Source organism: Vipera berus, assembly GCF_964194415.1.
Source record: "Vipera berus genome assembly, chromosome: 1".
In the NCBI taxonomy this organism is placed as follows: domain Eukaryota; kingdom Metazoa; phylum Chordata; class Lepidosauria; order Squamata; family Viperidae; genus Vipera; species Vipera berus.
In genome coordinates, this window is record NC_138202.1 from 286129073 (window position 1) to 286145080 (window position 16008).

A 16008-nucleotide genomic window follows, 5' to 3' on the forward strand; every position below is an offset into this window, starting at 1 on the left:
ACAACTTAACAGTTTGATGAATTGTTCATTGTTGTCTTTTCATTCAACATTTATGATAATGGAAATTCTCCTCCTCTTCTTCAGTCTGATTGTCCATGCTTTTAAAAGCTTATGCTACATTGACACCCAATGTAAACCTATCTTCTAATACAGGGGTGTCCAATTGGTGGCTCGTGGGCTGGATGTGTCATGTGCAGGCCCCACCCACCCCAGCTCCGCAAAGGCAAAAAACATTGTGATGCGTCATGATACATCACGTGATGTGATCAGGTTTAACACCCGTGCTCTAATAGAATTTTATGGGATAACATTAAATCAAATACAATTATTGTAAAGTTTTATAGGGACCATTTTAGGGATTCTGAATGTCAAAAGTTTGCTTTCTAAACATTGGTGCCTCCTGCAAAATCAGATTATTTCTTTCCTTCCTTCCTTCCTTCCTTCCTTCCTTCCTTCCTTCCTTCCTTCCTTCCTTCCTTCCTTCCTTCCTTCCTTCCTTCCTTCCTTCCTGCCAATTATGTTTAAAATGGAAGACCAGTTAAAAGAACAGTGAAAAATACTTTATCATTTTGGGGAGCAATACAAATCAATCAGGAAGAAAGAGAGTGCATAATGCTTGATAGGTACAGTATATAAACATGCCCAAACCAGTCTGAATATCTGTGCAATGGACCATAATAATTAGACTATAAACTATTATAGACAGCCTACTTGTTTTGTATTAATAATTCAGAAAATAATTAAATGTGAAAAAGCAGAATCTCAGATTGTTTGGTGTAAAATTGATACTTTGACATAGTTCCCAAAATCACAAATTACATTATGTTTCCATAGGCACATGGAAGAATTGCTTAGACTCTCAACAGTTCCAGTGAGCAGAGCTATCATAATAATTTAGTGTGGCAACCATGGAATTGAATTTGCAGCGACATTTCTTGCAGCATTAGTTGGATATCAAGCACCACTTTCTAAATTACCAAACTGTATAGTCTAGAAAGAACTTTACCACCTTAATAAGAACTAAGGTTTAATCTCCTGTTGCATAAATTACAGCTTGATAAGTGTGGAAGAAATCCATTGATCCAATTATATATGAAACCAATGCACAGCAAAGAGACTTACATAATCAGCTGAAAGTATGCATGTGGAGAGAGAGAGAAAGAGAGAGAGAGAGAGAGAGAGAGAGAGAGAGAGAGAGAGAGAGAGAGAGAGAGAGAGAGAGAGAGAGAGAGAGAGAGAGATTATCTCTTTGAAATAGCCTCCTTAACATAAGGTTCCTAGATACCCTCATTTCAGATATGTATTTTAGGGTAGACATGCTGCTGTAATGTTCCATTTGCTTTTGAGCAGAGAAATATTATCAAACACCAATTATGGTAATAACAGAACGTATGACAACCATTTCCTTTTTCATATTTTTTTATCTACTTTCAGGAATTTGATATGCTTTCTACAGACTTTACAGAAAAATGTGAAAGAATAAGTAAGAAGCTGATATTTTTGGAAGACCAACTTCAGCTAGCAGTCTGTAGCTATGACGATGATGACCTTGTTCATATCCTTTTTTTTACGTGCTGTACTGAGTACTCCAACAGAATGGGTTGCATTCAACTCATGCATTGAAACTTGCCTTGTGTGAATCTTGTTTAAGTTAACTATTGTTGTATTTGGTTCCTAAAAATGTAAACTAGCCAAATAATGACAGTTTAAGAACCACTGAATCGGATTGATGAGAAAGAACTTTTTAAGAGATCTCTTAGTACATTTTTGAGTGCTATAAAGCAGCAGCTGCCAGACTTTTGGACACCAGGGACCGGTTCTGTGGAGAGAGATTTTTCTGTGGACTGGGGGGGACGTGGTTTCGCATGCTGCCTGCATCCCGTGGATGGGGCTTTGCTTGTTTGTGCAGCCCAGTTTCTGGCATGCAGCAGACTGGTGCCGGTCCATGGACCAGGGTTGGGGACCCCTGCTATAAAATAAAATTAATGAATTCCTAGTTGCAGCATCAGCTAGGAGACTGGAAAAGAAAGCCTTGTTTCATGAGCATGCATCTAAAAAAATATTTTTAAAGGGAAGCAGATTAGTTCATGCTAAGCATAGAGTCCCAGTAAATCACATAATTATTTGTGCTCATCTCATAAAGGTTCTTTATCTGAAGTATTGGTCATTTGAGAAAAAAGAGACTTTGGTTTAGTTCTACTGAAAGATTCTCATCCATCATGTGATCACTTTCCTCTGCTACCCTAATTTCCATACTTCTTATAACTTTTTCAAAGACAAAAAAATCATAAAATATCTATTTAATATTTATGTATTTATTTATACTAATCAATCCCTTCTGCTTTTAATATGCTACCCCACCAGGGTTTTACAATGGGAACAGGCAAACAGCCAACTCTGACTTTTTCCACGGGTCTCATTGGAAGAACCAGAGGCTGTTACTAGAGACAACTTGAGGTGGGACAGTATTTATCCATGAATTCAGCTGGAGTCAAGCCTAACTTGATGATGTTTCAGTCAATTAACTAATGTATCAAGAGTGCAGCCTTGGCGCCTAAAAACTACATAAATTGTCATTGGGAAAGAAAGAAATGGCAAGATGCTACATAGCACAATATACTATGTAGAATGAGGCACTTGTATTCCAAACTTCTCTGTATGTATGATCCGGTATACAATCTACATAAGATAAGGATAATGCTTTTTATCTTCTTAACCTTTGTTAGTGAGTGCTAGTTCCGTTCATGAACTTCCTTCAAAAATATTTTTTTTTTATTCTATCCATTTTTAACAAATCTTATGGCTGTCTCTTGTAATTTACTTGTTACCTTGCTCTCTTCATCCAGTAACAGACCCATTTTCACTTGTCTCAGCAACTTGGGCATCTAACTTTCCCCCTGCTTCTGCTTCTATATTCACTGTGCTCACTGTCTCTGGCTTCAGGGCCTTTACTTCCCTCATTCTTTTCTTTACCTCCGCCATCATAAACAATTATTAGTAATTAGATTTAGCTCCCACCTTTCCTCCAAGAGTTACATAGGGGTCTCCTTTCATGTTCAGCTCTACAAAAATAATCCACTCAGGAAGGTTGAGCAAAGCCTATAGACTTTAACCGGAGTATTCCCAGCCTAAAGTCTTAGTTACTATACTGCCATTTTTAACTAGGCCCATGTACCTCAGTGACCAGCTTCTCCATTGTATCTGTTAAGGCAGGGTCCCCAGTAGTAGACCATGACCTGCTGGCCACCAGGCCACGGGACCCCCTCACTTGCACTACCGCCATGGCCACAGGTCCCAAAAACAGGATGCTGCACCACAGGGCACAAAAACAGGCTTCTGCTCCCCTTGAGGCATGAAAATGGGACACTGTCATACCTCAGGGCATGGAAACGGGGCACCGCTGCACCGTGAGGTGCAAAAATGGGCTGCTGCGGCACCATGGAGTGCAGAAACAAAGTGCTGTGCCATGCAAGAACGGGGCAGGGCTAGCGAGTATCACACGGGTGCTAACACCATCCTCTTTGCAGCATGTGTGTGCTTGCGGCCCTATGCACACACACGGCCACATATGCATGTAAAATGCTTCCCTCTCCCTTTTTCTCTGGTCCACCAACCAACAAAGGTTGGTGATCTCTGTGTTAAGGAGTGGGGTGACTCAGCAGACATTTTCATAAGAACAAGCAAAAGGCTTGTTTGAGTTTGGTTGTAACAAGAGGCTTTCCAAAGGTTGTCTTTGCTTTTGTGTAAATATGTCTGCACTGAAATTTTTGCACTTATTGCTTTGCACTCAGATAATAGTTTCCAAGTTTTTTCTATCAGCCATCTAATATGATTCTAAATTACCAAATGGATCAGATGTATTCCTGAGCAGTCAATTCCTCAGAGTCTATCAGAAAACCATTTATCTAGAGCTCTTGAAACTGCATGAAATCTTTTCACTGGCTTGATCTAAACTAGGTCAGATTAAAATATTCTGTTTTTTATAGAGGCCACAAAAGTTCATCTGAACCGCTTTTGTGCTAGTTGAATGGCATGCTAAATATGAAAAATGAAGAATAGATAAATTCTTGTTAATATCAATTCTACAGTCTTGTTATTTCCAAGCTACATTTTGATAATACCTTCTGTTAAATGTTACAGTAGAGTACTGTGAACAGTAAATATCTGTTAACTGTTATAAAGTTGTATGGATTATTAATATTTGGCACAAATATAGTCATATTATTTTTGAAGAAGCTATACATTGCTAGTAAGGAAATTACTAATTTTGATATTAGATTTACAGTAATCAAAACATGTAAAAATAGCTCAAATTAGATTATCCAGAATACTATATGCAGTTTATGTTTCTACTATTAATGACCTCTAAGAAAGAAAATGCACTTAGCTGAATTCGTAGAAAGATGGATAGGAATCAGCCACTTGTGTAATGTTGTTCCTGATGGCCACTACCATCTTGTTCAGCTGAACCTGCACACAGAACTGATACTCTTGTGGCACTTTTTTATGCACTGTGAACACTACTTTTCCATGATTCCAAGTCTCATGGTGACATTTGCTATTCAGGGATGGTTGCACACTGAAGAAACATGCACACAATACCAGGGGATAGCAGAATAGAAGAAAAAAAGTGAGAAGTTCATATAGTATTAAGATCCCAATATCAAAATTGAAGGATTATGACATAAAAGCCAGTTATAGTAGTCCCAGCACACTGGGTGCCATACCAAAAAATCTTGTTTGGCACATAGAAAATCTGCACATTGACATTTTTATCTGTCAATGCAAAAGTCCACACTGTTTATACTATATCTGCAAATACTACACCAATGCATTATGCCGTCTTAGGTTCTTGAGAAGAGCTTAATGCAGTGGTGAGATTCAGCCAGTTCGCACCACTTTGGCAGAACTAGTAGTTAATTTTTTGTTGCCCAGGCCCAGAATGGATGTCTGAAGCGGCATCCACACAGAGAACCGGTTGTTCACATATTTGAATCCCACCACTGGCTTAATGCGTATGAAAGCCAACACCAGTTAAAGAACTGGGAATGTGATTTCACATTGTTATGAACAGATAATAATAAACAGACAAGCAGCTGCCATTCCAGACTTAACAATTGTTGATAATAAAGACCCCAAAAAAGTCTGGATAGTAGACATGGTAGTACCTGGAGACAGTAGAATAGAGGAGAAAATCACAATATACAAAGACTTGCAAACAGAAGTAGAATAACTATGGCAAAAGAAAACAATAGCAATAGTGGGTGCAATCCCAAAACATCTGGAGCACCATTTGAACACTATCAGCATTGACAAAAATCACCATCAATCAATTGCAAAAAGTAGCAATTACCTGGGATAGCTTACATCTTGTGATGAATATTATTAAACATACCTGTCTATCCCAGGTCCTTGCAAACTACTCAATAGCTGGATAAAAAAATGCCATATCCAGTCTAAAAATCTAGCTGGCTACACACCCAACCATAATCATTTTCAGCTATTCAAACACTGTGCATTAAAGTTGTATAAACAGCAATACAAGACAGCACAACCCCATTCTGAATGTATGGTGAGGGGGTATTCTAGAGACAGCAAGATCTTTGATGGCTTCATCTCTTGTTGACTCTGGATTGGGGGAGATATGGCATAGCAGCTGTGTGGGTGTGGCATTTGTGCTGTTAAGCTTGAAAAACGATTCAGTTTTGTTTCATTTTACATCTTTGCCCCATATAAGGATTCTGAATTCAGCAAGATTAACTTTCATGAGCAGGAGGTCACATTTTAAAGTGCAACCTAGCCTTGCAAGCTGATGTGTGGGTGCTACCTCCCAGAGCTTCTAATGTTCACATTAAGTGTTAATTGGCATGGAGAGTGAAGTGGGCAAAGGAGCTGGCAAACATCATGTTGGAACTAGCTCTTAGCAATGGCAATTGCTTCAAAAATGCACAAAGTAGTTCTGGTGGCAAACATACACAAATCCTAGCTATTTTCATGCCTGAGGCATACATTAAGACACATCAGTTCTTGCAGATGGCAAAATAGGTCCCCAGTTCTGAGTATGACTAAGACAAAATTGGTTTAATAGACAGACAAAAGACTGAATCTCTTAAAAGAGAGATTAAAAGATTGCTTCCAAGTGATCCAACTTCCTGGTGCTGTCAAGCAAGCAGTTCTGCCAATATTTAAACATACTGTGGGTTTGATTAATACTTAAATTTCTATTAGAAGGAATAAATCCCAGATGTCATTGTTTTTTCAATCTACATTTTAATGGCAGTGAATACTGGAATCAACCAGCCTGCTAGCAGGAGCTGAATAACACAACATAGATGAAGCCAGAAGCCAGCACTAATGCTTAACACTGAATATTTACCCAGACCCACTAGGGATTTTTATTTAATATTGTAGCTTCTCAAAGTAAATATTAAGCAGTAGGTTTCACATTTGGCAGATGGAAAAAAAAGCAAACAACCAAATTAAACTACACCCTTAGACTTCCTTATGTGGCATAAACCCCTTGGATTTCATGGGACTTACTTCCGAGTAAGTGGTATTGGATGGTATAATGGTAAGCTTGCATGCATCCTTGCGCCTGATCAATATATTTTGATAAAGCTGCCAGAATTCAGCAAGTCTGCAAAAGAGCTCTTAATCAGTTGAAAAGCATACGAAAACAATCTGAATTGTTAATTGGAAGAGCGAAGAGCTGAGGTAGTATACTTCTGGTGTCTAAGGAGCTGACGAGAGGTGTTATTTCAGTGATAGGGAGAGCCCTAGCATTCCCAATAAAATTAAATGGATTTTATATTGCAATTTCACAGTTATTTGGTGTCTTAATTAGCAGTTATGATTTTGTCAGACAATTTGAGTGCTTGTAATAGTTGGACTAAAATAAGGATTGACTCGTCTAATCCTGCATGTACAAAGGATTCCTTTTTTCACCATGCTTCAGAAAAAAGCTTCCAGTAGCTTTCTGTAATGGTTATGAATTACTAACTGATGCCTTTTTTTGTAGAACTACTGTTTTGTTTTTTAAAACAGACTACAAACCATATTTGGAGGGAGGTGTGTATGGAAATCAGAATGCCCATCCCTGTTCTTTTGTCTGGTATGATATCATTAGTGGTGAGATTCAAATATGTGAACAACCGGTTCTCTGTGTGGATGCTACTTCCAGAAGTCCATTCTGGGCCTGGGCAACAAAAAATTAGCTACCGGTTCTGCCGAAGTGGTGCAAACTGGCTGAATCCTACCACTGGATATGATATTCTTTTAACTAAAACAGCTAAAAAGAATATCATATGCATAGTCTCTTGTGTAGCACTGAGACTATGCATTTATTATCAGCTTAAACCTTTTCCACCAGAGAAATTGCTGTCTCTGAATAACTGTGTTATAAATCTGTATAGCTGAGAATCTGTCCTCAATCCATAGCTATTCCCTGAATCTTTGGTCATGTTAGTATTTACTTAGTAAAATACTCCCCTGTTTATTTGCCTTCTCTTAGCGAGAAAAGAGAAGGAGCAGAAGCATTTATTTACTTTTCCAATATTCTGAATTGGTCCAGAAGTAAAAATGAAAGAGTTCTTAGGTTAAATTCAACTCTTGGTGATGCCTGGTGAACAGTCATAGTATGTAGCTCTTTTGATTTCTTTGGATTGCCTTCTGGGATGTTTTCTGACCACAGAGACGTCCTCTGACAAGCGCTGGCTCTTCGGCTTTGAAACGGAGATGAGCACCGGCCCCTAGAGTCGGAAACGACTAGCACGCATGTGCGGGGGAACCTTTACCTTTACCTTTTTAATCTTGCCTACAAACCTGAGATTTCCTGGTGTATTCACTTCCAAGAACTAATCAGATTCAACCTTTGTTGCTTCTCTGGAGATCAGTTAAGGTCCCTTTAGTTCAGAGGAAAATTACCAAGGTTATATTGGGAGGATGGAGGTTCATTGAAGTGACTTTGTTCAGTGGTCCACAAAACCTATCAGTGAAACTTATTACTTGCTACTAACTTCTTTGTTTCCTTGGAAGCAGAGAACTGAAGCAGAAGGAAGTCAGGATCTGGAACTATCCCCAGATAGTTTGTGTAAATGTAAGATGATGATGGATTTCTGACACAGATGGAGCATCATCATTTTGAAGATTGTGTGGTGTGTTTGACAATGTTTTGTAGAACTCTGTACCCATTTCACCACCCCTGTAAAATTAGGAAGGTTTCATTGGGGGGGGGGGTGTCAGGTTTTTTTTCATTTTAAGGATCTGAGCAATATTTCTTCAGCAATGAAAAATGAAAATCTCTAAACACTGGGTGAAAATTTGCACAATGTTGAACTAAATTTTTAAAAATGTGGATGTTGACTTTTTATGAAGTAAAATGGCTTTACTTAACCCAGATATCGGCCAAGAGAATTGTCTTTTTTTTTATTGAAAAGTTTTAAAATACAGTTTTCCTTTAAAAAACCCCCCTTCCCCCTCCCTGCTCCCCCCCTACCTCCCCCCAACCTCCCTCCCTCCTCCCCTCCCTCCATCCCCCCCTCCCCCCCGACTTCCCAGAGCTAAATACAAGGTATATATATATAAAAAGGCAATCATAAACAACCATATACTAACCACTATAAAATCTAAAATCCATTACTCTCTAGCTTATATAGGATAAGACACACCTTAACAATATTAACTATATATAAAAAACTAGAAAAAAAACGAAAAAAAAAACGAAAGAAGACTTATTCGAATGCTACATAAAACTTCTTAACCCTATACTTGTTCTGGATAAACTCAATCCATTTTCTCCATTCCATAATATAGCGTTCTTGCGAATGATCTTTCAAATAGGCCGAAATCTTCGCCATCTCTGCCAGGTCGGAAACCTTTAAAGTCCACTCTTCTATGGTCGGCAATTCCTCTTTCTTCCAATATTGGCCTATCAAAAGTCTTGCTGCCGTAATTAAGTTCAACATCAACTTAGTGTCCACAACTGTAGCGTCTGCAATTATTCCCAACAAAAAAAGTTGCGGACAAAACTTTATCCTCTGTTTAAAAATCTTCTGCATATTCCACCAGACTTTTATCCAAAAAGCCTTAACCTTCTTACATGTCCACCATATGTGGAAATATGTTGCATCTTCATCACCACACCTCCAACATTTAGGCTGGTAATTCGGATACATACTTGCAAGCTTTTTAGGATCTAAATGCCATCTATAAAACATTTTGTAAAAGTTCTCTCTTAGATTTTGAGCTTGAGTAAATTTTACGTTCCTCACCCAAATCTTTTCCCACATGTCCATTGTGATAACTTCCTGGATGTTTTGGGCCCATTTTATCATACAATCCTTAACAAGCTCTGTCTCTGAGTCATTCTCTATCAATGCAAGATATATCCGTTTGATATGTGCTGGTCCCTGATTTCTAACTTGCTTTATCAAATTTTCATCAGTCATTGTAAAACCATTTTTCTGGTCTTCTTTCCACCTGGCCCGTAGCTGAGTATATTGAAACCAGTTTTGAACAACCTTCTCTTCTCGCAAGAGGCTATATGACTTCAAACACCAGACATTTCTTTCCAAACTTAGGATCTCCTTGTACGTAGTCACATCATGTTTGAAGCCAGCATGTATATTTTCTATTGCGTGTTTTGGAATTGCCCACAATGGTATCTTGCAACTCAACTTATGTCTATACTTCTTCCAAACTCTCAGCAATGCCTGTCTTAAAATATGCACCCTAAACACATTGTCTACCTTCTTATCATACAACAAATATGCATGCCAGCCAAACAACAAATCATGGCCCTCAAGATTTAATAACCTCCCTTGCGTCAAATTAATCCAATTACTTATTCCTACTAATGCAGCAGCTTCATAATATAATTTAAAATTAGGCAATTTAAGGCCACCTCTCTCACGAGTATCCTGCATAATCTTAAGTTTAACTCGTGGTTTTTTCCCTGCCCACACAAATTTATTGATACCACGCTGCCATTCCTCCAAATTAGAATCTTTCTTAAGAATCGGTATCATTTGAAACAAAAATAAAAATTTGGGCAGGACATTCATTTTCACTGCTGCAATCCGTCCCAACAAAGACAATTGCAATTTTTGCCAACTCTCCAATTCTTTTTGAATTTTCCCCCATAGTTTTTCATAATTATTTTTATATAGCTTTGTATTAGAGGGCGACAAAATCACCCCCAGATATTTAACCCTCTTAACAATCTCAAATCCAGTTAATCCTTCTAAGAGAGCCTTCTGTGAAACTGTCATATTTCTAGCCAAAATTTTAGTTTTCTGTGTATTTACTTTAAATCCAGAAACCTTCCCATATTGTGTTATTATCTCCATCAGGTCCACAACAGAGTTCTCTGGCTGGGTCACTGTAATTGTCTTACATAGATGGGGGGGGGAATAAAATGGATTCCAAAAGTGAGTTATCTTTACAGTGTTCCAATACTGTGGAAAATGAAAAGATGGAGCACTGTGTTTCAATGTGGTGTAGATTTAATAATATTTTTAAAAATCTGACCTTTGTATATATTAATATTCTCACTGAAACTTGCTATGTGCTGTATCGATCTTCATTTTTATTTTCTTTTTCAATTTATCATTATTTTGGGTTTATTATTACTGTTTTATTATTTTTGTTTTTCATTTGTACAATAATATAGAATTCTAAAATTAAAAAGTGAAATTTTACACATGCATATTTGGAACATTACAATTCCTTTTAAAAATAGTGTAACTCAGTAAATTTATGTAAATTATGGGGGATGGAATCTTGAGAAGGCCTTAATATAAACAAGTTAAAAAATGCTTTTTAAATTGGAATGTGGGCTGAGATTGAAAATATTTACATATATTTTCCATGATTCCCTTCTGATTCCCCCATCTTCTTCCTGGGAATTTTTACCCCCTCCCAATTACCTCTTAAGACCATATTTTTACCTTCACATATATTTTTTTTAGCTGAGATTGTGGGAAAATACTGTAGGTAATGTCCAATGTACTTTGTACCCAGCACACTTGTAATCAACCCATATATCCAGATCAGAGAAAGCATATGTACTACTCAGATCAGCTAGCAAAAATATAGTTTGATGTTTATATGTTAAACATCAGCAAACATCAAAACATTTAACTGGAAAATAGGATAAGACAGGCAAAAAAAAAACCCCAACTCAAGGAGAGAGACGTGAATAAGAGGCAAGAATTTACATTATCCATGAATTTATTTATCTGTATTGTGCAAGGCATCTGGGGTCTCGATCTGAGCCAGGGTATTGCAAGGACACCAAACATGCTGCATGAAAAGGAGTTGCTTTATTTAAAGAGCACAGAATCCAGCCTTGAAAAGGAGCAACAAAAGGGGTACAGAAATCAGGCATTTTTATGGAAAACTGGTCCTTTGTGGGCCATGGAGTTTGAGTAGGTAAGTGTCCTCTGTGATGCTTATTTTGGTGAATATGAAGTTCTGCTGGGAGAAGGTTTTAATTAACTCTATTTGAGTTTACAGGTCTCCTTCTTTGATGTGTCAATTAAGTATGGGTGACTTATTTGGGGGTTTAAGGAAGTTTCAATAAAGAATTTTCCCGTTTGCTATTTTTACTTGATTAACCTAGTTTCAAATTGACTGTCTATTATCTAGCGGAGACACGATTCTCAGTTCATTGTGGATTTTGTTAATGTTTAAGGGAAGATGGAGACAGTATAAAATATAATAAAATATATTTTGATATAAAACTTTCCACAGTACCTCAAAAGGCACAGAACTTTCGAGAGCCACTGGAAAAAGTGCCGTAGATAAATAGCATGGCTAGTCCTAAAAGGAGTGGTCCTTGGTTATTCCACTTTTAACACTTTGATGCACATAATGACAGCTGAGTAGAGATGGAAGGCACAACACCAGGTGATCCCATCCCTCCTTTATTTTGCACCATGAAAGAAGCAATTTGCCAAATGGGGATGAAATCAGCAAGCTTTGTCTAATGGATCGGAAGCCTGAAGCAAAATAAAGGGTAGTGAGGCCCATCAGGAGCTATTTGCATGTTAATATGTTAACCATCTTCATGTTAAAATAATTTTCAACATTTGGTTCCCAGCCAAAGCATGCAACTTTTTTTTGAAGTATAATATTTCTCGCTGTACATAGAGATTAATCATACTCTTGATTGCATTGGTTCTAATTAAGCTCCATTTGTGCTAGGTTCTATTGGAAATTGGCTAGCATTAATGGAGAGTCACTATGTACATACTGATCCAATTGGAGACATAAGACTACAGAGGAAATAAATTCTCATTTCCAAGACTGCAAGTTTCAGTCAGCACTCCTAACTGGGGATACATGCTAATGTACCAAGTTACATGTTACAATTTTGTGTTAAAGCAAATGCATTTACAAACAGATGTTCACAATGTTTTTATTGCTGTCTCTACATAAAAAGATATGGGATTGCCTTTCATCTTAGGGGAAGCAGTATGTTACTTGCCTATGAGTGTCCGTATGGATGGAAAAAAGAGAATTCTACAAGTGTGAACTCAGAGACCAAATCTTATGTTAATTAAAATTAGTATCTATAGACTGAAGTTCCAGCACGTTGACAAACAGGTTATCTATATTCATTTATATAACTTTGAAGTGAAGATTTCAGATCATTCTCTCTGAATAGTGGCTGCAATTCTCTCTGTTTAGCACTCTGGGAGTTATAGCAGCCATTCGCGCTTACATATGCACATACATGTCCCTAGAATGCTGTTCATTTTACACCCCTTAAGCAAAGACACTGCATAAGGCTGTTGATTGCCTACAAGCTCACAAAGACAGATGTTTGTGTGTGTGTGTGTGTGTGTGTGTGTGTGCATGCGCAGGGGGTGGGGTGGGGGGACCCAGTGTGAAATATATATTAATATTTAATCCAATCAATTTAGATGAACTTGATGCTGCAATTAGCTAGCAGGGCCCATCTGTTGTGCAGAGTACAGCAACAACTTATTAAATAAGTGGAAGAGGGGAAAGGAGCTGCCAATTACCTTTCAATTTATTCCTTAATAAAGCATATACAGTCTCTACAAAGAGAGATCCAGATGGTGAAGGAAACTCTCCAGGCCATGCTGCTGCAGCTTCAGCCAACTAAGGAGGCAGGAGAAGATGCTGCTGCAAATTTCCTTGGCGACAGCTGGCATCTGGGAAAGGAAAGCTTAAAGGAGTAGCAAGCAGGAAGATGGAAGGAAGATGTTTAATTCACGAGGCTTCCTTGCAAGAATGGAATACCATCTTATCAAAGATTTTCACTATCTCTGCAAAATTAATGACAGCCAAATCTATTATGGAGCAGGGGAGGTGGGGAATAGAAACTGGAGGTCTTCCCTGAGAAATAGTGGTGCTTGCACAATTCAGCCAGATTCTACAAACAGTTTTCAACAGCAGCCCATCCATCCTTTCCTAAAAGTGGTAATTCCATATGATGCCTTACAGAGAGATTTGAGTAATGACAACAAGTTGACAAGCCCCTTGGCTTAGTTCACGGGTGTCAAACTCGTGATGTCACGTGATGTGTCGTGATGTATCATTAATTTTTTTCCATTGCCAGCAATGGGGTGGACGTGGTTTTGGTGTGATGCATCTGGCCCGCTGGCCGGCAGTTTGACATCCCTGGTTAGTTCTTCCTGCATCTGAAATGCAACCTGGAAACCCATACATTCAGAAGTCACAGGAGCAAGAATCTTTAAGAACAAAAACCCAAGGATGTTACAAGCACTGGTATAATTCTGGCAGACAGTGACATCTGGATAAGGTTGCTGGGAGAATAACATTTTTATGGACATGAATGTGTTTCAAAGTGATGGGTATTTCAGAATTACAAAGCAAGAGAAGCTATGAAAAGGGGCAGTGAAATGAAAGCATGAAATCAGATAAATGTCCAGGCAGTTTACCTCCCACAAAACAGTATCCATGAGAAACAGTTTGTGTTAGCTTAAAGTGCTGGTGACACTTACACAGTTACTGATTGAGATGCCACTCAAGACCGTTGTAGTTTGAAAGGGAGGATCGTAATACCAGTCTTTCCAGAACACAGTCACATTGTTTTTTGAAAATCCAAAGGAAAGATGACTTTCTAAGAACAGAGGCACAGGTTAACAGAATATTAGTGCTTTCCCCACAATAAGCAGCATTGTTAAAAGAACCCACCTGACTGGGGTAAAATGCATTCTGTTGCATCTTTTCATCCAAAATATATTTAAGAGAAAAAGGTACAAAAAAGCAAAGAAGAAACCCTACTAACTTGAAGCTGAAACTAAGAAACAAATTTTGCTAAATGAAATGAGGACTGTACATACCCACTGGCACTCTGTACAGCGATGATTAATATAGAAGGATCACATAATTGCTTTTCAGTTATTTTCATTTAGTCTTGAAAATTGAGAGCAAATGCTTGTTAATTCTAGAGGCAAAACTATTTAAAGAATGAACTAATGATTTTAAAAAACTTGAGATTCTCGATGATTAGTCTGATTAAAATATACCCAAATGTTTGAATGCTTTTTTAAATGTAGTTTTTATATATATAAGCATATTCATTAGTGATACTTTATTCAGGATGTGTACAAATAATTTTTAAAAGCTGATCGTATATAGCTTATTGTATGTTGAACTTTCAGAGTTTTTAGCCACATCTATCCAATTAAATTATATTTATATGCAATTTGTTTGATGTCTTTGGGAATGAAAAAACCCCCAAGAGTTTCTGAAATTCATACCAGCAGTGCACACAGGAAATCTCTGTGTTTTGTTCTTTGCAATAAAATAAAGTAATAATGTCTGTATTTTCTCCTTTCCCACTGCATTGTGTAGATGTGTATATGTGTACACTGGGGAGCATAGAGCAATCTATGATTCAGGTGACCGGGAAGAAGGAGGAAGGCGCCTAATGGACCCAGAACAGTTCCAGATGGTGCTTGGGTCTATACCCATTGCCCTCACTCACAGCCCAGTTGATGCCTTGGTGGATACCTGGGAAAGGGCGGCCACTGAGGCACTCAACTGTGTTGCACCCTTGCGACCCCTGACCCGGCGCAGATCCCATTGGGCTCCATGGTTTTCTGCAGAGCTCCGGGAGATGAAACGTCAGAGACGGGGTCTAGAGAGTGGTTGGAGGTCCAGCTGTTCCGAATCTGACCAATTGCAGTTAAGAACCTTCATAAGGTCTTATCTTGCGTCGATGAGGACGGCGAGGGCTAATTACTTCACTGCCCTCATCGCGTCCACAGATAATCGCCCGGCTGCCCTGTTTAGGGTGACTCGCTCCCTCCTTAATCAGGAGGTGAGGGAGGAGCCCTTGCAGGGGCGGGCCGAGGAGTTTAGTCATCATATGACGGACAAAATCGCTCAGATCTGGGCCAGTTTGGACTCTAACTGGGCAGAGTCTGATGTGGAGGAATCGGACGGTCTTGAGCATGTTATCTGGACTGAGTTCGATCCTGTTTCCCCTGATGATGTGGACAGGATTATGGGGAGGCTGAGTTCCACCACCTGTTTATTGGACCCGTGTCCCTCTTGGCTGATTTATGCGGCTCGGGAGGAGACACGAAGCTGGTTCCAGGCAGTAATATCTGCCTCTTTGAGTGAGGGTGTCTTCCCCGCCGCTTTGAAGGAGGCGGTGGTGAGGCCCCTGCTCAAGAAGCCTGCCCTGGACCCAGTGATTTTAAACAACTATCGTCCTGTCTCCAACCTTCGCTTTTTGGCGAAGGTTGTTGAGAGTGTGGTGGCGCATCAGCTTCCTCTGTTCCTGGAGGAAACTGATTATCTGGACCCGTACCAATTGGGTTTCAGGCCCGGGTACAGCACGGAGATGGCATTGGTCACGCTGGTGAATGATCTCTGGCAGGCTTGGGACGGGTTGCTCCTCTGTCGTAGTTCTATTAGATCTCTCAGCGGCTTTTGATACCATCAATCATGGTATCCTATTGCGGCATCTCAGGGGGTTGGGAGTGGGAGGCACTGTTTTGCAGT

The 16008-nt window shown here is 38.9% G+C and overlaps 1 protein-coding gene across 1 annotated transcript in view; it reads left to right on the top strand.

Moving 5' to 3' along the window:
* DISC1 (DISC1 scaffold protein) overlaps positions 1–13208 on the top strand; it is a gene marked incomplete at both ends in the record, with an annotated part of 176299 nt that extends 163091 nt beyond the window's left edge. The window contains 2 exons of the mRNA XM_081312602.1: positions 1435–1551; positions 13053–13208. Coding sequence (XP_081168728.1) covers positions 1435–1551; positions 13053–13208 — 273 coding nt within the window. The remainder of the gene's footprint in view (positions 1–1434; positions 1552–13052) is intronic.
* Positions 13209–16008: the final 2800 nt, after the last annotated feature.